Source organism: Stegostoma tigrinum, chromosome X (assembly GCF_030684315.1).
Source record: "Stegostoma tigrinum isolate sSteTig4 chromosome X, sSteTig4.hap1, whole genome shotgun sequence".
Lineage (NCBI taxonomy): Eukaryota > Metazoa > Chordata > Chondrichthyes > Orectolobiformes > Stegostomatidae > Stegostoma > Stegostoma tigrinum.
In genome coordinates, this window is record NC_081404.1 from 9,831,841 (window position 1) to 9,852,468 (window position 20,628).

Below are 20,628 nucleotides of genomic sequence, written 5' to 3' on the forward strand. Positions count from 1 at the left end.
CACCAAAGGAAGGAAGAGTACAGAAAACCGTAAACAGTAATAGTCATTTCTGTACTTGCACTTCACTGCTGAATGAAAACCTGAAGTTTCTGGCAAGAAACGCAGAAACTTACAACTTGGAAAACCTCATTGCCTACATAAAAACGTAACAGCTAAGCTAAAGATCAAAGCTCCAAGACCAAAGATGCCAACACATCACTTTGTAGTCTCTTAACATAGCTCTGGTTGAATGTTAGTTTGAAACAGAGGTTAATTAACTGCATCTCCCAGACGAACCTATGCATTGGATAATCAGTAGAACAACACAACAAATTCAGATAGGAAATACTGCATGCAAAAGAATATAGGCCACAGAATAGATCTTTGATAACTTAAGTGCTTGAGATATAAGGTTTCCTAGTTTCTTCTGCACAAACAACTCAACTGAACTAAGCTACGTTGTTCAATACATTTTTGCTCTTCCTGTCTTGGCAAAATAAGCTTTTTCATTAAACCTTATTGGTTTTCAAAGAGTTTAAATCCAACTCCAATGAAAACTATAACAACTGCACCAACATTTCATCAAAAAACTTGTGGAAGTCATCAACTGCTATGTGCATCGTCAGCATCACATCCAGAAAAGTTTAAAACTGTGGCTCATCAAATCAAAACCTTTGTTGTATTGCCGGCTTGAGATTTTGATCAGGATTAGAAAGACCTATAAGCATCTGAACTAGCATAAATTCCCTTTAGACAAAGGAATCCCCTTGTTCTCTATTGATATGTCTTCTTAAAACAAAATGCTGAAAAGTCATGACCTGACGTTTTAAATGTCTTCACAGATGCTACCAGATCTGCCGAGTGCTTTCATTATCCATATTCTAGAATCAGCCCAAATGACATACTCACAAGATACTGGGTATATTCAAAGAAAGTAAAAGCAAGCAAATCCTGCACTAGTTTTGATCAGTGACCAAGCCCTCATGCATTGGCCTGAAAGTAATTTATGAACTTTCATAATTTAACTCCCCACACAATTATTTTACCAGCCGGAATTCAGGAAGCACAATAGTGCGCCTAATAGCCTCTTATTGTTTTAGCACCATAAAAATTGTAAACAGGACCACTAACTTTACTGACCTCAAACCTGTAAGCCAGTCAAGAAATTATTCAGAAACAAGCTTTTGTCAGGTCCAGACAGCACAAGACTAAAACCTTCAGTAGTACCTTAATTAGTTGGAACAAGTGTGGAAAATGGCTAGTAAAATTAAAAAAAACTAACACCGGGTTATAACTGACTCAAGAGATCGTAAGAACCATTATGTTCATCCAGCTCTACACCTTAACACCAGGTTATACTTTTTAAAAAATGACCTTACTAGCTTCATGTCTTTAAATAAGTGAAGGTTATTTTTCCTTCCACGTTCTCCCCACTCTCATTCTTTCATTCAATACCTAACACCCAACTATTGAGTATTGAATTCAACACTTCTTTCAGGTGCACATTCACATCATGATCATTTTACTTATGGAGTAATGAAAATGGTCTTTATGGATTTGGTACTTTGGCCATCATCTGGTCCCACTAAGTAACCGCACACATCTTATCCCCATGTCATCACTTTACTGGGATCAATGAGACTTCAAGGCCTTCTTTGTTGCTTTTGCCCATAATCCAAAGGCTTTTAAATACCAAGTTTGGTATCAACCCAATCAGGACTTACCTAGTCTTTGCCTCATCACCTATTTACTTAACCCTTTAAATGTTGTTTACCAAGTGCATATCCACGGTCTTACAAATGCAGCAGTCTCATTGTTTCATTCAAAAATCCATTTTTCCCAAAAGGTGGGTGAACAGCCTTCAGAAGAAAACCCGGCGCTGTTATGAACAACGCTGTTACAGCAGCACTTAACACCCATCCCTGGTTGCCCAGAGATCTTAAAATGCTGCAAACCTTGGGATGAATTTTCATAATTACAAGTAGTAGGGAATTTCAGGATATGTATCAGCAACAAAAATCAGAATAGTTTACATTATCCCTCTGCCCCCGCACCCCCCCCCCCCACGCTCTTGTCCATTTCAATGATAGATGTGCCATGGAGGGAGGTTTTAAAGCCTTTGGTAAATTGTACAAACCAGCAGCCAAGACCAAATAGGAAGAGGGTGATTAAATTCCAAGCCCCAATGATATCCAGGTCCTACTGTAGACTTCTTCATTATCTGGGACTGTGACTAGAGCTATATGCTATTAAATCGGCAGACAGCTCCACTCAACTTTTGGTGTGGGGACATCTCAGAATTGAGCAGCTGAAGATGATTAGGTTGAGGAACCTTATGGCACCTTGCAGTGATAAGCCAAGGATACAATGACTACCTAGTGAAGGACTTCATTTGCTTCAAGTACAACTGCACTCACTGGGAAACACCTTCACTCCAATTCATATTTGCCAATACTTCAAACTTCCTCTACTTAAATACTACCTTGCCGTCAAGGATACTTGCTACTCTTGCATTCCATTTGGTATGCAACTCTTGGATCCATATCTGCAAAGGCAAGATTAGGCTGAGGCCAAGATGTTCTGTCAGAATTCAACTGTGCAGTCGAGGAGATTAAAATGATGGTGGTGTCACAATGGCAAACATATTCACAAACATGAACACCATTCAACCTGTGGTTCATCCGTTGTTGATGAGAATTCATTCAGGTGCTTGGACTCTCCCACCACCCGCAAAAAAAACCAATATTAAATAGTTATGATTTCAGGAATAGCACAGTAGGGCGCCCTAAACAGATTCTGTTTGACCACTGAACTAGAATGATAGTTTCACAGATATATGAAACACCAAAAGCACAAGATCTCTTCTCCCAGCTCAACCCAAATCTCAGGAAAACCTGTAGATCAAGAAAAAAAAATGACTGCAGAAGGTATGCAGAATAACTGATTACCAAATACCTCACATTTGAGTAAGTAATTATATGCAGATCCAATTATTTACTCAGATTAAAATTCCAATTGTGCAGTCCAAGGAGCTATACTATCAACTCCTTCTGTGCCATGCTGTTCAGCGTATTCTTCAACTCACGGGCCTATCAGGAACCAGGAAGGGCATTTTTTTTTCCTTCTTTATTCATTCACAGGATGATGGCACTACTGACCAGGCAGCATTTACTGCCCATCCCTTATTGCCAATAGGGCACTTTAGAATCAGTCAATCACATTGCTGTGGGTCTGGAGTCACATGTAGGCCAAACCAGGTAACCATAGCAGTTTCCTTCCCTAAAAAGGACATTGGTGAACCAGATGGGTTTTTCCAACAATCAACAATGGATTCATAGTCATTAGATTCTGAATTCCAGACATTTATTGAATACAAATTCCACCATCTGCTGTGGCAAGATTCAAACCAGTATCCCCAGTATGCTATCTGGGTCTCTGGATTAACAATCCAGTGATAATACCACAAGGCCATTGCCTCTCCCTACAGGCCAAGGTTAACAATTTCCACAATTAGAAGTGGGAAGCAGCCCAAGATGTTGGGGGCCGTTTACACCAGCAGACTTAAGGTTGTGCTCCAATGCTTACTTCCCATCAGCACTAATATTTTGAACAAAATCTGGCACAATAGGAACAAGCCTTGTATTCTTCAAAATTTTACTTTGATGGCAGGTCGTTTCCCCGCGCGCCCCCTCTCCCCTAGCACAGCATGTTTAACCAAACTACTGAGGTTTACAGACCATGTCCGAGTTTTGCACATAAATGAGCATTTGGGAGGGGTGCTGAAAGGCAACTATGACTTAAACTGGAAGAGGTAATGAGAAAGAAGGAATTACTTTTTAATTAACAAGAAAGTTGAGAAAACAAAGCTAGAGCAGACAATTGCATCTCTTGCCCTTTTGTAGTACAAGTGTAATAATCCAGACTTTTTTTGTAATGCATGTCAAATGAAATCTGAAATCGAATTGTATCACAACTGCACAAGTAACATTCAGTACATTGAATAGAGAAGCATTGGTTTATCTACAACAGTACCTGTTCAGGCAATTTCCATCTCTTGCATATCTAAACGCCATTATCACTTAGCATTTCACTCTGGGTGGAATTTCTCAAAGTCTTTTCTTAAATTTAGGCAAATAGCTTACAACTTTCCCATTTTATTGACTGAGTCTGTTTTCATCAATAAGGGATATATACTACAGAATTAAACTTCCCAAATTAGACAGTCACTAAAAGCACGCTCAATTAGATAACAGACACTGTCAAGCTGCTCACCTTCCCCACACAACTTTCTTTTGGCTGGGGGGTGGGGTACACCTTTACAGAGTATCCTTGACTTACTCGCATAATATTTTCACTTTCCATATCGCGATCTAATTATTTAATGCTGAATTTGAGGCAAAATTATCCCATGAGCCTATTCCTGCCAGATGGATATCAGTCTACAGATATTCTTTTCAAACGGGTGCAGTGAAACAGCCAAGTTCCAGGACTAGATAGGAGAAATAACATCTCATCATGACAATTCAAATCCAACTTTAGAAAATCTGGAAACTGGCATCATGCAATTTTCTAACAGTCATAAAAACCAAATTGGTTTATTAATGTGTTTTTTTAAAAACAAAAACAGTCACTTCTGTACCACACAAATGTGATTCCTATGATGTAGTCAGAAGGGTAGTCACTTGCATCTCAGGGTAAATTGTAAAAAAGCAAAAGACAATATCAAAGAAGTCATTCAGATTGAAGGAAAAAAGAAATCTACGACAGATCGGTATTTAGATCACAAAGCATTAAATATTTAAATTTATTCATAAATCTGCTTGATCAGAATTTGCCGATTAAGCCAAATGTAGTGGTATGGCAACAATCAAGGAAAGGTCCATTGTAAAATACTATAAAGCTGGCAGTTGAGCGGTAAATAAATTTTAATGTAGATGACCAAAAGGTGACACCTTTTGGTTAGAAAAACTGAAACACTTCCTACACTGTAGAAAAATCAGGAAGTGAACAAGGCATAGAAAACAAATAATCTCAGGATAAAAAAGGTGAATAAAATCAAAAATCAAGCAATGCTAGTCAACATACCAACAAAAACAGCTATCAAAACACTGAGGTTTATTCCAATAGATATACAGAATTTGCAAGTAGAATTTAGCAAACTGATATAGGAATTTGGTCAGGGTTGTACTGTGAAGTGTTGTGTTTTCCATGCTGTATAAAAAAAATGAAGTTTAAAAAAAAAATCCCACAAATCAGTAGTGGGAAGATGTCCAAGATACTGGTACCTTTTACACCAGCAGACAAAGTTATGCTCCAATACCTAGGCCTTCAAAAACCTGGCGCGATGGAAACAAGCTTCCTCTACTTTAATGTAAACCTTTAAAGACCAGTAAGGCTTTTGTTTTCCTTGTTGGCAGAGCACGTTTAACCAAACAACTAAGGTTTACAGGCCAGGGTTAAATTTTACACAAAGGGAGAGGTTCTGAAATGCAGTCGCCACTTGAAGAGCTGAAACCAGCAAACACGGAGGCAAGGAGAAAAAGAGAAATGAGTGGTAAATAAGTTTTCAATTTCGAGGATGTTATCAGAATTGGGAGATTATAGGTATCAGGAAAAAAATAAAAAAAAGAAGACCTGGACCGTGTTTAAAATTATAAATGGCTAGACAGGGTAACTGTGGAAAGAATATTTCCACTTATGGTGAATACAAAACTAGGGGCCACAAATACAAGCAGTTCAAAAGGAACAGCATCTAATCAAAGGACCATCCATTACTCATCAGTGTCCCTAGAATCATGGCTTCTCTCTGCCTCAAGTATTTTCTACAAAGTGAAAAGAACAAAAACGTACCTGGCATGATCTATTTATACTTCCTAAGGAAAGGACCTGTCTGCCTTGACATTTACTGCTCTTCAATCTCTTTCCTGAACATAAACCCTAGTACTAGCATACGCAGTTCGAAAGATGACAAACAAGGTTTAAATTCCCAAATGGACACAAGTGCCTTTAGTTAAGATTATAGTCAGAGTCCTTCAAAATTCAGCAGCCTGTACTGAATTCACTGATTTCAGATACAATGGAATGACTCTCAACACCCCACCCAACAAAAAAAAGCCAGGATTCCAAATCCTAAATACTGCTCCACAACCCTTGCTGGCAGCACATATGGATGTCAGGAAAGCGTAGGATCGTTTTATTTTACAGCAACTCCTCTTGCATTGATGACCAAACATGGAAATACGTTTGAATAACAATTACATTCATCTTCCACTCTTCTACCATAACCTGCTTCGAAATAAATAGAATTCACAATTAAAGAAAACACTCATTTAAAACCACTGGCTAACAGACAACTCACCTGCTTCTGATCCATGCTTTTTCAAGATAGGACCTTCCTTAACCATTCTTCATATTGTTTCAATTTTAAAAAACCCATTTCTATCTTTTAAAATTGTATTTTAAAATATGATTTGTATAAAATCATACACAAATGAACTCTCCACCCTGGATAGGTCACAAAATATATAATCAGATCACTGACTGCAGTCTGAGTAGAAGGCACAGGGAAGTTGGAACATAGGTGGCAGTCTTTTCTTAAATCACTGCCATAGCGGTTTCTCCTTCCTGCTAGTTAAACAGCTCCAAAGTGTTGAAGTTTTAACAGTACCTGTCACCTCCAGATTGTTTAATCACTTTCTAATATTATTAGATTAGGCCAAGTGGAGTTTAAATACATGCCTCAGGGATGAAGGACAGAATTTTAATTCAAAAGCACCATTATGTCCCAGAACAGGTAATGCTATTTAAATGTGCACTATAAACACAAGGAATACAAAACAATTCACAAATGAAAATTTGCTTTATTGTTATACACTCAACAGACTTCCATAGAAATGAAGGTGAACACATTTTTGCTTTAAAAGATCTACAATTAAACAAAGTACACTTTGTTGAGGACTCTATAGGTTCTGCTGTCCTGGAGGTCTGCATCAGTGGAACGATTAACCATGGGAAAGAACAGTCTACATGTAATCGCATAGAAAAGCATTAACCATAGCAAAGAATTATGCAATCAATATATACACATTATACACATACTGTACCATTAAACCTTTCCAGCCCATAGAAATCCAATTATAGCAGTGATGGTTTCCCATTTTACTGACATACCTGGATGGCAAATGAAGTGTTTACTAATACCTGAATAACCACTTTACTGCAAATTAAGTCCAATGCAGGAAATAACGTAATTTGGTATCATAGTAATAATTAAACATTGAATGGTGAAATATAAAAAACTACTTAGCAATCAGTAGTGAAAGCCAGAACTTAAACTGAAGGAACAGAATAGCAGTTCAGATCAATGGCAGATAGCGCATGTGCTCTATCACAGTACTGCAACAACTCCAGGTGCACAATCTCACGATGGCCACATTATACAAAGGAATTGTGGTCAGAGTTAAAAAAAGTCAACAATTATGACAGGGTCTGTGGAGATTGTAGAAAAGAATTTCATTGTGACAATACGCCAAGAAATACAATTAAAACTTTCCTTCTAGATCATTAAATCATGGTCCAACGGCATAGTCTGGGAGTTGCAAGCAGAACAAAAACGCTGTTGAATGTCTTTTTTTGGGACTGGAAAGGGTTAACAATAACTGATGAGTAGCCATTGATCAAGAACTGCTCCTGACCACCCTCCCCAAACAGCGTTAACTTCAGTTTGAGTGGCTCCCAAAAATTTAGATAAATACGGGGGTCGGGAGAAGAAATATTAACTTCTAAAATATTGATCCCAAGCTTTAAGTTGCAAAAAAACTAAATTCACATAGTACATAGAAACACCAGAATGAGGGATAAATGGATGTCAGAATCCTAGACCAATGATGCCAGTTATGACTGTAGATAGTATCACAGTATGTTTCAGTGCAAAAATCTAAAATAAACACTACAAGAGCAAAACGATACCCAAGCACCGTGGTTTGAGGAACTGAAAGAGGCTACAGTCAAATCCATGAAATTTGTATCATATGCATTAATGGCAGAAATCTGCTTTAAATCCTGCTGAGAGAGATTATTGACTTGAGTCATTTAAGCAAATCTGATGAATAAGCTAAGCTATCATGTCATCTACAACAGGATTTTACTGTACACCTAACTTTGACTCATCCATCCCTTTGTATCAGTTATAACTAAAATCATTAGTATTCCTAGACTATAAGAAAGGAATTCCAGAAGTATCTGGTAGTAGCAGTATTAGCTGGATACCCACCATCACCAATACCTGGTGGTAGTGCAATGAATTGCATTTTGCAACACAAAGCTGTATTTATCCCTCAAGCTTAAAAGATGGCATTACAGGAGGGAGATGGAAGTATGTGGCCAAAGGGAAATTAGGAATACAGCATAGCTGTAGGGGGTAGTCTGTGCCCACCATTTCCAGTTGGATCGGCAGAGTGAAGACCAGGTGTTTCTTCAAACAGAGGAAGAGAATCAAAAGGAGGTTGTTGTCTTTATTTGCTGCAACAGCCAGAGAAAGATCAAGATTTTCTGAGACTTGGGAGCAAAATTCCTGGCCTCCAATGGGGATAGCAGAGTGACATGAAAAAAAATTAAAACTTATGTATAGAGGCTGGGGAATAACTAACAGCAGGCAAAACTCTCTCCTCACTGGAGATCAGTGAAAACATGGCAACTAATATCTACACTCATTCAACTGTTTTAAATTGAGTTTTAAAGTAGAAAGCAATACAAGACGACGAACAGAAAAACTGCATGAGGAGCCATCCTGCAGTCTTGGGTTCTCACCAAGGCAAAATCCACCCACAACAAGACAGATTTCCAATGACCAAAGTACCACCAACCCAACAATACCTATTATGCAGAGCATTAAAATTACCTCATTCTTGTGGCAGAGTTGACTGGCTTGCAAATAATTGACTTGGTTCTCACAAAAATCAGTCACATACAAAGTAACAAATACACATGACACAGCTAACTACATGTTTAAAAGGTGATTTGAGTGTATGAAGGGCTGTATGTTCCCGCCCCTTAGATTTAGCTGACAAAATAGATCAAGACAGCAAAATCATTCAAGACTTATACAGCCCTTTAGCACCCAAAACTGTTACAACTTGCAACACATACCAAAGCATCTCACCATAACACACTGGATGATTTTACAGTACAGATGATTCAATGAGTCGCCAATTTTGCCACTTTAATCACTTCTGCTTGTTACTATTTTTGCTGAAGAATCTGTCAAGCACCTCAAGTCTTGCAACACATTTTCATAAAAGCAAAATGCATGAAACTGTGAGAAGACTCAAACCTGCGCATGTATGGCCATAATGCAGTCAATGGATGTAAAATTTCGAAAGTGTCAAAAATGTCACTTGGAAAATTGTCCAAACCCAACACTGGATTTTAACCAGACTTCCTCTCATACATTGAAAATATTTAACCAAGTTTTTTTTAAACATTGTTTTATTAGTGAAAGTGGAGGCAAGAAAAGAAAGTCAAATCATGCAAAATAGTTTAAAACGTTCACCGCAGGGAAACGGGATATAAACATGAACAAATATCAGAATCGTCGATATTGTTCGTATTTCTCCACCACTACATCCCCCCCAACCAAATGAAATATTAGAAAGGGCATCACAGCAACCCCTGCCCATTTATAAATTCACGGTAGTGGTATGGTAAAACTGCCTTATATCAATTGAGCTTGTGGTCCATTGGTCAATTTGTAAATTTGCAACTGTAAAGCAGAGTCCCAGCACAACGTTCTCAGATCTGACAAACTACATAGGTTTCTTTATTAGTATACTGAAGTGACAAACAAGTATTTAAGGAGTTGAATCACACCTCTTTCAGGTGATCAACTCCAATGTCACTGGGTGGTGAATCTCCCAGCTGTTGCAGTGGGTGTGGGTGTCATAGGTGTCATGGAGGTCATGGGGGTCATGGGGGTCATCATTCCCATCTTCACTTGGTTACGGAGATTTGCATTCTGCTCCAGGAGGAGCTCATTGGTGGCCATCAGGTTTGACACCTGTTTTTGGAGATCCTCAACACGTTTTTGCAGCATGAGATTCTCTTCCTTCAGAAACCGGTAGTCAGCTGCGCCAGGATTCTGCATGCCGTAGTCGTATACTTCAAACCCCATGCCCTCCATCCTTCTCCTCTTCATGTGAGCGTCGTAGCCATCGTAGTGGTCAGCATCATAACCTCTAGAGTAGAGGTCATCATAGCGGTCATATCTGCGTGCCAAGGGAGAAAACACCTGGCTGTGCGCCATACCTTGGTTTTCATAACCATACTCGTCGCGCTTTACGTGCAGGAACTTACATTTGGGCCCTCTTTGACAGTCACCCTTCTGATAGTCGTGGCAGATCGGAATCTCACCTTTATTAACAGGTAGATCAGAAGATAAAAGGCCAAGGGTGGACATCTCATTAGCGTCTGGGTGGCGGAACTTGCAGCGCTTACCGCGGTTGCAGACGTTGCGCAGGAAGTCACGGCAAATATCATCTGTACTGGGGCCAGCCTCCTCGGTGCCGTTATCTGGCATTTTTATAGATTAATTCTGCGCTGTTTAGCCAAGGCGCTACACAAGCAACTGCAAAAGAAAAAAAAAGGCAGGTCTTTACAGAGAATGAGCGATTCATTTACAAAGTAATTATTGCGCATTCTATAAAACATTGAATTGAGTAGTCGCGGTAGCAACATTACCAAGTGACAATTAGCACTGAGGAAATCTGTGCGACGTGCTAGCACACTGGGGAAAAAAACCAAATCATAAGTGAATCGGTCAGATCCAGAAACGTGATGTGCGCAAAAAAAAGTGCTCTCCAATTTATGGTTGTCTGCAAAGTTTCCTAATTTATACTTTAAATTAGATGGACTATAGATGGATTTCTGGTGCGCCAATATAAACTCTTCCTTTGGAAGAAAGTACAACAGGCAAGCATTAAAATTGCACACAAAGGTAATGCAGTAGATATCTAAATGAATTGTGCCATCTAGATCAAATGGTAAGCCTCCGCTCAACATGCCAGGGGTAGGGTTAGCAAGTCCAGAATGCACATTAACCCTTCCAATATTGTAGGATTTTTGCTCTTAAAAATTTACACGGCAGTCTAACTTGAAAGAAAATAAGCAACGTGACCTCGAAATCAACTCTTAAAAGCACTTGACATAATATAAACCAAACCATCAACATTTTAGCAAAAAGCAGTGGAGTATCTGATCAGCATGAATACCTTTACTTCCAGGGCACGCTCACAGTTGAGCTAACAGGAGCACTTACAGGCAGAGTGGAAGGCCCTTTACCCGAGGATCACCCCAGAAATTTAGGGTGGGAGGGCAGCAATGAATTCTCACCTAATCAGACGTTTCATCTAGCTCCAATAAATGGCTGAATGATCTCATGCAATTTCATCGATGAGCATAATACATGCAACAGCATGGAAAACCAAACTCAAGTCACAGTGCTTGTACCCAAGTTTAATTCTCTACTGAGGCGCGCAGGGGTGAGGATTTAAGCCCGACAGCAATACGAGGAGACTCTCCATATGAATGCGTTCCAATTTCCGTAATTGCCATTTGAACTGCAGTAAATTTTACGCCGCTTGCATTGTGCACAACCATTTTCACCGCAGTTTATCGGATTACAAGGCTTCTAGGCCTCAACTTCTGGATGCATGAAACCACTGCATTCACACGAACACTACTAAACCCTCAAACCTAACATTTAAAACAGCTGGAATAAACAAGTGATTACGGGTGAAAGGCACAGAAAACAGAAACACATTTACACAAACGCTCAGCTCTTCGAAACTACGAACACATCGAGACAACTTGACGTCAGAACTGCAATTCGAGCCATCTCAAAACAAGGCTAAACTCAAATATTTTGCGATAAACTACTGTTTAAGAACATAAAATTAGATTCTTTTTCTATAATGTAAAAACTGAGACGGATCTTTAAACAAATTCGTCCTCCCCTCCCCCACAAACACAGGCCGATTTTATCCTGCGTGCAACGCACTCGAACTAAGGCACTTTATTCGAAGGATGCTTCGGTCTTTAAAACATCTTTAACCAAATTATCGAACAATGTGATTTAGCAGGCCCAGCCGCTCCAGATTACTGCTGCTGAACCAAGTGCCTCGCAAACGCGTTCGCTGGGATTCAGGCTGTAATGGCGCCTTTAGGCCTCGACTTCCTGTTACAAATTAAAAATGGCCCACAAACAAACAACAATCTTCTAAGTACAGCGTATACGTATACAAATCTTTAAATAATCTCAACGACCCCGAAACCTTAACGTGTGAAAACTCACAAACCATGAATAGGTTTACCTATACAGTACAGCTCTGCTCTGCTCAGCTCCTTCCCTCACAGGCTTCAACACAAAGAGGCTCAACGCAGGTCCTCCCAGTCAAGGGTAACTTCACGACAAAGAGCGTTAAACTAGGTCCTCCCAGCCAAGAGGGACTCCATACTAAAGTAAGGCGTATCATAGGCGCCTTTGATAACAGAAATTTTGAAAAAACTCATTCGATGCCTAATCAAATACTATTATTAAATGAAAATTAGTGATTTCGATTTAAGATGTGCCATTTTCACAGACGTCATTCTACAAAACGCAGCACATTCTACACAGAACAATTGTATAATTAGAAAGCCTTCCGTTAAACCCCACAAGGAATTGGATTATATCTAGTTAGAATTCTGGTGTCTCCCCACGGACGTTTAAGAATTAAATGCTTCTACCGTATTAAACATGAAAAGAAAGGGATACATAGGATTGTATTTTAAGAACATGATTTTTGGCAGTCTGATTTGAGATAATGATACGAAACTTAGCAGTCTATGTCACTCTGCTCTGCTCAGCTCCTTCCCTCACAGGCTTCAACACCAAGAGGCTCAACTCATTTTGACAGTATTGTTGCGTCTTCTATCACGACATGTATTTCTTCTAAAACAAAAAAAAAATCAACATTTGATTAACTGCTGTTAATTCAGATCATATGAAATTTCTGGTCAAAGACAGACAACTTATTCGAAGGCCTTCCAGAGTTGGTTTACAATGAATGATGGTTCACTTTTCTTTCTTCTTGCTTACTATTGGAAGAACTTAGCCTTCACAGAGCAATGGAGCTAAACATACGACTTATGGAAAAGTAACCCCTTTCCTGAGCAACACAGAACATCAAGCTAGGCCTCAAACTCCACTTAAGTACACAGGATCTCTTGAAAGCCACAAACTATGGCCCAAATTATATACACCAATCCTTCAATATATACACTAAATCACTAACTATTATTTACATTAATGTTTCACTTCAACCACTAAACATGAAACACAACTGAGATTGCTGTGATTTCCTTTAAATTCACAAAATTACTGCACAATCATTTGAATCTAACTCTTCTTTCAATCCATTTACAAAACGAAGAAAGAAAATGCCCATCTGTCATCAGCCTTGTCCTTTCAAGGGTACACAATCTTTTCCAATCATTGCACCGTTAACTGTTGCGATATACACAAACCGAAGATCATTTGTGGCCAATTTTGAGAAAACCCCACTGAGTTTCTTCCTCATTTCACAACACCAGGGTTATTGAAAGAAATATGCTTTGTTATTGTACTATGAATTTTAGGTGCTGTACTTTATATTAAAAAACAGTTTGCATGGGCTTTTGGCAAGCAAAGAGTTAATTGCTTACACGTGAATAAGTTTAGCAGTGATTAGGTTAGGCATTAGGGAATAACAGCAAGAAGCAGGAAGATAGTTAAATGGTTATTCCATCTGCTTGCGGCCGATTCTCACTGCTACAAAAAAGGTGTTACCAAAGGACAATTTAGATCCAAGTAATCACAACTTTGTCAATGGTGGTCCAGGACATAACTATTGCTTTGGATATCAACGGTCAATCGATTTAACTGTGAATCAATAGTCCTTTGATATAATTGTGAATGTAGTATTGATCCTGTTGTTGTAGGAATCATTATTCAATTGCTTGCATCAAATATGGTAGGGTAGATGAATACCAGAATTAGATAGAGATATAAAAAAAACATGCCAAAAGGGCCAAGTGCAGAATTGTATATATTCACAGAAGAAAAGATGATAAAGAAGGAACAGAGGAAAGCAAACTGGCCCAGAACTAGTGTCAACCTGCATTCAAGCTGAATGCAGGTTGAGCATTGCTTTACTATTTAGTAAATCCACTTAAATTTGTTTCACCAAAACGATCATATCAATTTTTTGTCTCATCAGGAACAGCTATCATGGATAGTTTAAGATTTAATAAAATTACTCTGTTACTACGTCATACTTGAACTGTGATCTAATCCCTCAGGTATGTCCTAATGCCTTTTGGAACATCACACTCTGAACAGGACTACCCGGAATTTAAAATTAAAAGGAGAGCAATCACAGCTAAATCTAGCTAAGATCCAGTTACAAATGATAAAAAAAACTAGAATACAAATAGAATATTAAAAACGTGAATTCGAGAGAAAGAAAGAAAAGGGGAAAAAACAAAAACGAGAGACATGGCAAATGAAAAAGTAAATTGAGTTGACAAGAGAAGAGAAAGAGAAAACAAAGAAAAAGGGAAAGGGAAATGGAAATTAAAAAAAGCTACCCATCAAGCTATCCCAAAAGCCACAGACTGTACCACCTCAGGCACTCCATCAAAAAAAACGTATTCACCCCTCTCTTATTCAAGACTACACCCATATTTCCTTATATTCAACCTCATGTTAACACTGTTCTAGGACTTGATTTCTCTCCTTAAGAAAAATATACATGTCAGATATGAAGACATTAAAAGTTTTCTTGTTGTGAAGTCAAGTATAATCATTGTAAGAAACAACAATTAAAATCTCAAATACCTTAAATGTCACTTCAAAGCCACCTTTCCCCAATACAAGCATCCCTGTTGTCATACATCACCACAGATTTGTGGACCTCTTTTATAATCCCTCCGAGGAGGAAACGCTGGCCTCCTACTAAATCTACTGGCACATTCTCATTTCATTTCAGAAGTGAGATTTAAAATGTAGCTCACATCAACTATTCACTGAATTACACCTGGCTCACTGAGCTTAGGCAGTTGTAAACCAGTTTCAAGTCGGATGGGTGCATAATGCTAAACTATCCACAATCTGACAATATGGGGCTTAAAAAGGCTATAAAAATTACAGCTGGAAAAATGTACAAATGGTACAGTAGTCAAATAACTACAAAGAGTGAGGTTAAGGGGTCTTGCTGGGAACCTCCTAAACAATGCATTGTCTTCAGAGCACCTGGGGTGGAACGTAGACAGCAATCATGCATGTCTACACTCAGTCTATTATCTTTTAATAATTCATTTTAAATCGGGCTGAGAAACCACCAAGACACAGCATTAAAATAGGAAATGCCACGTCCTAGCACTTGCATTTCTCACCTTCAGTCACAAAACATTCACATGTGTGCATAATTCCGAAAATCTGCATACCAAATAACAAAATCATATATAGCATAAATTATAAAAATGATAAAACTTTGGAATGTTATGTCTGAAAATATTCACAGTACCAATATTCCCCCTTTTCTGCACACAAAATTATGTCAAACACAAGAGATCTGTGCACACTAAACACGATAGCTCACAAGTGCCTAGATGACAGCCGAGTCCAGGGGTGGCGTGTGGGGGTGGGGGCTCATCGTCCTCATACAAGATCAGCGTTATGATCAAAAAAATCATCAGTCCACTCTCTTGGAGAACATTATCAATTCACACACACGAAAAGTTATATAGACTCTTATCTACTGATTGAAAAAGAATTAAAACAGTAAGCCAAAATGCTTGGTGTGTGCTTTCCTTAATTCATTACATAAAAGTGGCCATAATATATTACTACCCTTCACAAAGCTCAAAGTGCTCTCTTTGCATGAAAAGGTTTAGATGGACAATATTGATAACTCTGATCTTTCCGCTGACATTTCCAAGGGCGTTTAAAATACAAATAAAGTTTTAGAACTTTTAACATTCACAACACAGACACTGACATGGCAATCAGACAAAGTATTGCAATAAGTTTGAACAGGCCATCAGAGTGCAAGACAGTCCTACTTCAAGGGTGTGTGACAGATCATAAATAGCTTAAATAAAATGACCCACCAAGAGGAACAGTGCTCTGTGTGTCTGTAAGAGTATGAAATTTAAGTTCTATCAATTTAAATAAGCTATTCCGAATGGACCACCAAGTCTGTACATTTCACCACACTGGATTCAAGCAGTCTGAAAAGTCACATTTTATTTTATAGTCGGATATCCTATGACATGGCGAATTGGTCTAGGTGATGAAATTTGAAGGATATTTCCCTAGGTCCTTAAGACGTGGGAGGAGAAGTATGCCATTCAGCCCATCAAGTCTGCCCTGCCACTCGGAGATCACGACTGGATTTGAGGATTATCAAATCACTTTCTTCGTAACCTTGGATTCTACTACTGACTGAGAGTCCTTCTATTTCAGTCCTGAATGTACAACCCAGCTGCAACAACACTGTGGTAAATAATTCCACAGACTCAATGCTCCCTAAAAGAGGGAATTCCTTACCTCTGTTCCACTCGAGTGACCCCTTATCCTAAAATTATGTCCTCTGGTTCAAGACTTTCTCACAAGGGGAAACAACTTCTCTGCCAAGTCCCCGAGGAATCCTGTATGTTTCAATGAAGTCATCTCTCATTCTTCTAAATTCTAATGGGTACAGGCCTAACCTACTCCTCAATCACTCCTCATTAGCCCAACCCTCCATTCCCACTATAATCTAGTGATCATTCTCTGAACTGCCTCCAATACTAATATATCTTTCCTTAAATACAGGGACCAAAACTGTTCAATGTTCCAAGTGTTGTCCAACTTATGCTTTTTGTAAGATTTCACCATTATAATACCCCATTCCTTTTGAAATAAAGGTCAACATTCGCTTGCCTTCCCTATAGCCTGATGAACTTATATGCTAGCTTACGATCCAAGCACGAGGACTCCCAAATCCCCTCTATCCTGCAGCTTTCTGAAGTCTTTCTCTATTTAAATAATATTCAATTGCTCTATTCTTTTGGTCAAACGTGTATAACCTCACATTTCTAACATTATCTTCCATCTCCCAAGTTTTTCTCCACTTGCTTAACCAGTCTATCTCCCTCTGCAGACTGTGTCATCCTCACCATTTGCCTTTCCAACTTTGTGCAATCCTCAAATTTGGCTATAATGCAATCACTCTCCTCATGAAGACATACCCTAATTGTGGCCCCAGCACTGTTACGGCTTTCTACCAATCATCAGTTATCATCCTGAAAATGTCCCACTGTCCCAACTGTGTTCTATATAGTTAGCCAATTCACTATTCATGTTATACTAACTCCAACAACATGCCATTCATTGCCATACATGGAGATAAACAAGGGAAGTTAATGTCCATAAAGACAAGTGACTGGCACCACTTACACAGAGGTTGTACTACTTATACTGTTAAGAATTCAGGCTGTCAATGCCCTTCTTCATTCTCCCCAGGAAGAGGGAGATCAGGTAGGAATTTTAAAGCCAATTGTTTATTTAACAGTTAATATCAGCATCACTAATTTAACAATAAAGAGTGTGTGCCTGGGCAATAAATGGCATCTTCCATGAAGGTTCACATTTAGGTTGTGTGACTATCGCAAGTTTCCAAGAAGAAATTAAGTCGACTCGGTCGAGGTGGAAAATGGAGCAGATAAATTTAATGGCAGATTAAACATATCATCTGGAACAGACCTTCGACAAGCCCAATTCCCTCATCAGACAAACAGAGCTCTAGCGGTGGAGTGGTAGTGTCCCCATTTCTGAGCCAGGAGAACCAGGTTGCAAGCCCTGTCTGCGTCAGAGGCATGCAATGACAATGCAGAACAGGTTGGTTCAGAAATATGCACGTTCTGAAAAGTAATTAGATTAGATTCCGTACAGTGCGGAAACAGGCCCTTCGGCCCAACAAGTCCACACCATCCCTTGAAGAACTCCACCCAGACCCAGACCAATCCCCCTAAAACCCACACACCCCTGAACACTATGGGCAATTTAGCATGGCCAATCCACCTAGCCTGCACAACTTTGGACTGTGGGAGGAAACCAACGCAGATACGGGGAGAACGTGCAATCTCCACACAGTCGCCAGAGGCTGGAATCGAACCCGGGTCCCTGGTGCTGTGAGGCTGCAGTGCTAACCACTGAGCCACTGTTAATTGATTAACAGTCCCAAGAAATCCTGTTTGCTTTCTCTTTTTACCTAGATCGGATGCTTTAGTTGCATCTCTGATATCATTCAGTTCAGTAAACAGAACTGGGTCTTCTCAGTATGGCTCAAATTACACCATTTTTCCCCCCGACCTATCATGTATTGGAGCAATCTCAACTCGAGACCGCAACCTACTGGCAACAAGTATAACATTTTAACAAGCAATTAATACATTCGCACAGATTTGCTGTCAATCTTTTAAATCATTGAAGAGTTAAATTGGAGGATAAGTTCTAACAGTAAAAAAGTCTCCAAGGTAGTTCGTCTTCAATCACCTAGTAGCATTTTGAACTAGTTTGGTGTGGCGTCAGTGGAAGTCGCTGTTAAATTTGAATATAAAACAGAAATTTGGGTGCAAGTTTCCAGAATTTCAACATGAACCCACCTATAGAAGTCACTTTACAGTCCTTATCGCTTGCTGATCTATTTGTTTGTAAAGTAGGATGGTTTTTCCATTGCAACCTTTTTTTGGCCAGAGCTACTTAAATACAACATTGCAAGTTTGCAGTACATTCAGTTGCTAGTTTTGAAATGGACGTTCAAAGATGTGGAGAGCTTTTTTTTCGCCTGGCGCCGTTTCCAGCTATTTGTGGCGTAGAAGCTTGGCAAATACTCCTGTCTTGCAATATTGTGAAGTCCACATCGAATAAAATCTTCGTCGTCCACAACAGGGCAGACATTTCTGGTTAAGCGAATTCAAAAATTGGCTCGAAGAGTAGGACAGAACTAGAGTAGTCGCAAAAGCTTCCAAGCTGTTGTCGGGAAGATATCGCAATTAACCGAAAACGTGCCAGGACAATAAAAACTCTCCACATCATACTTTGAAAAAATCCAGCTCACCAAGAGCAACTACACAGATAAACCAAAGCTGGGAAAGTGACGATAAAATGATCGTGGGACAAAAGAACCGGAACGGGCATTTCCGCGAAAGGCTGACCTCCTATTGGTTACTCTAACTGAGTTATCGATCGTATCAGGCACCATTTTGCAGGTCTGGAAATTGCGGCCGCAAAAGCTGTTTTTAAAATGGCGTGTCGACACCAACCGTATTAAGACAAAGAAACACCAAAAACAGATAACTTTCGCAAGGGAAATGAGAACATACCACCACCTCAAGTTCCTACTACGTTGCACTGTACAGTAAAGATAAACAGTAATGATTCTATTGAAGATTAGAGCTGCAAGTTTTTTAAAAAAATGCAAGTAACCCTGTACAAAGCAATGATTTCAACAGCAGAATGTAAGAATCCCGACAGTGTGGGAAACAAACCCTTTGGCCCAACAAGTCCACACCGAACCTCCGAACATCCCACCCAGAACCATCCCCCTATAACCCACCTAATCTACACATCCCTAGTCACTACGACCAATTTAGCATGGTCAATCCACTTAACCTGAACATCTTTGGACTGTGGGAGGAAACTGGAGCACCTGGAGGTACAGCACGCAGACACGGGGAGTACGTGCAAACTCCATACAGACAATCGCCCGAGGGTGGAACTGAACCCTGGTCCCATGAGGCAGCAGTGCTAACCACTGAGCCAAGTGCTGCTTGGCTTCGTTTAAAAAAAACGCTAAGACATGCATCTACTGTGCAGAAATCAATTAAAAACAGAAATCAAAATCAGAATAAATGGGACTTTTCTGGTTGGCAAGCTATAACTTGTTGGATGCCACACGGTTTGGCCTCTGGCCCCAGCTATTTACAATAAAATGTACATTGATAACTTGGATGCAGGGACAGCAGGTACTGTAGTCAAATTCACACATGACACTAAAATGGCTAACAAAATTTGCTGAAATAAACAAACAAAAAAAAAATTTACAAACCAAAATGCAGCAGGGTCAGACAGTGGCTGGCACTGCCACCGCCACCTGAGCAAAAGGGACCAAGTTTGATTCCAGCCCTGAGCAACTGTGTAAAGTTTGCACGTCCTCCCCGTGTCTACCTAGGTTTCTGCCAGGTGCTGTCATTTCTTGCCACAGTCCAAAGATGTGCAGGGTTGACTTGCCACGCTAAACTGACCTGTAGTGTCCAGGGATGTGCAAGTTAGGTGGATTAGCTACACATGGTTAGCATGGTCAGAGGGGTGGTGCACACTCAATCAGCCTGAGTTGTAATGGTTGGGGATTTTAACTTTCCAAACATTGACAGGACTGCCAGTGTTAAGAGCCTCGATGAGAGAAATGTGTTGAGTGTGTACAAGAAAACTCTCTTATTCAGTATGTGGATGGACCTACTAGGGACAAAAACTTGGCCTTCTCTTGGGAAATAAAGCAAGGCAAATAACTGGGATGTTAGTGGGCGAAG

General features: G+C 39.5%; 2 protein-coding genes across 10 annotated transcripts in view; both read right to left on the reverse strand.

The window, feature by feature from the left end:
- Window positions 1-12,534, reverse strand: part of LOC125448238 (zinc finger CCCH domain-containing protein 10-like) — a 48,402-nt gene extending 35,868 nt beyond the window's left edge. For 3 of the 8 annotated variants that reach the window (XM_048523374.2, XM_048523370.2, XM_048523372.2), the window contains exon 1: window positions 12,345-12,513. The gene's annotated coding sequence lies outside the window, so the exon portion shown is untranslated. Of the gene's footprint in view, window positions 1-12,329 lie in introns of all 8 variants that reach the window. The other 5 variants (XR_007246671.2, XR_007246673.2, XM_048523369.2 and 2 more) reach the window with 5 other exon arrangements.
- Window positions 6,820-19,733, reverse strand: LOC132205979 (zinc finger CCCH domain-containing protein 10-like). Of its 2 annotated transcripts, none has more exons than XM_059643384.1 (2): window positions 19,712-19,733; window positions 6,820-10,600 (listed from the first exon to the last, which is right to left on the reverse strand). In XM_059643384.1, the coding sequence occupies exon 2, from the start codon at window positions 10,550-10,552 to the stop codon at window positions 9,872-9,874; it is 681 nt and encodes a 226-aa protein (XP_059499367.1). In that variant the 5' UTR covers window positions 10,553-10,600; window positions 19,712-19,733; the 3' UTR covers window positions 6,820-9,871. The 2 variants fall into 2 exon arrangements, with proteins under 2 accessions (XP_059499367.1, XP_048379335.1); XM_048523378.2 differs by lacking the exon at window positions 19,712-19,733 and adding an exon at window positions 18,703-18,969.
- Window positions 19,734-20,628: the final 895 nt, after the last annotated feature.

What these genes read in the sequence shown, in the direction of transcription:
- LOC132205979 (XM_059643384.1), bottom strand. Translation starts at nt 10,552, where the DNA reads ATGCCAGATAACGGCACCGAGGAGGCTGGCCCCAGTACAGATGATATT.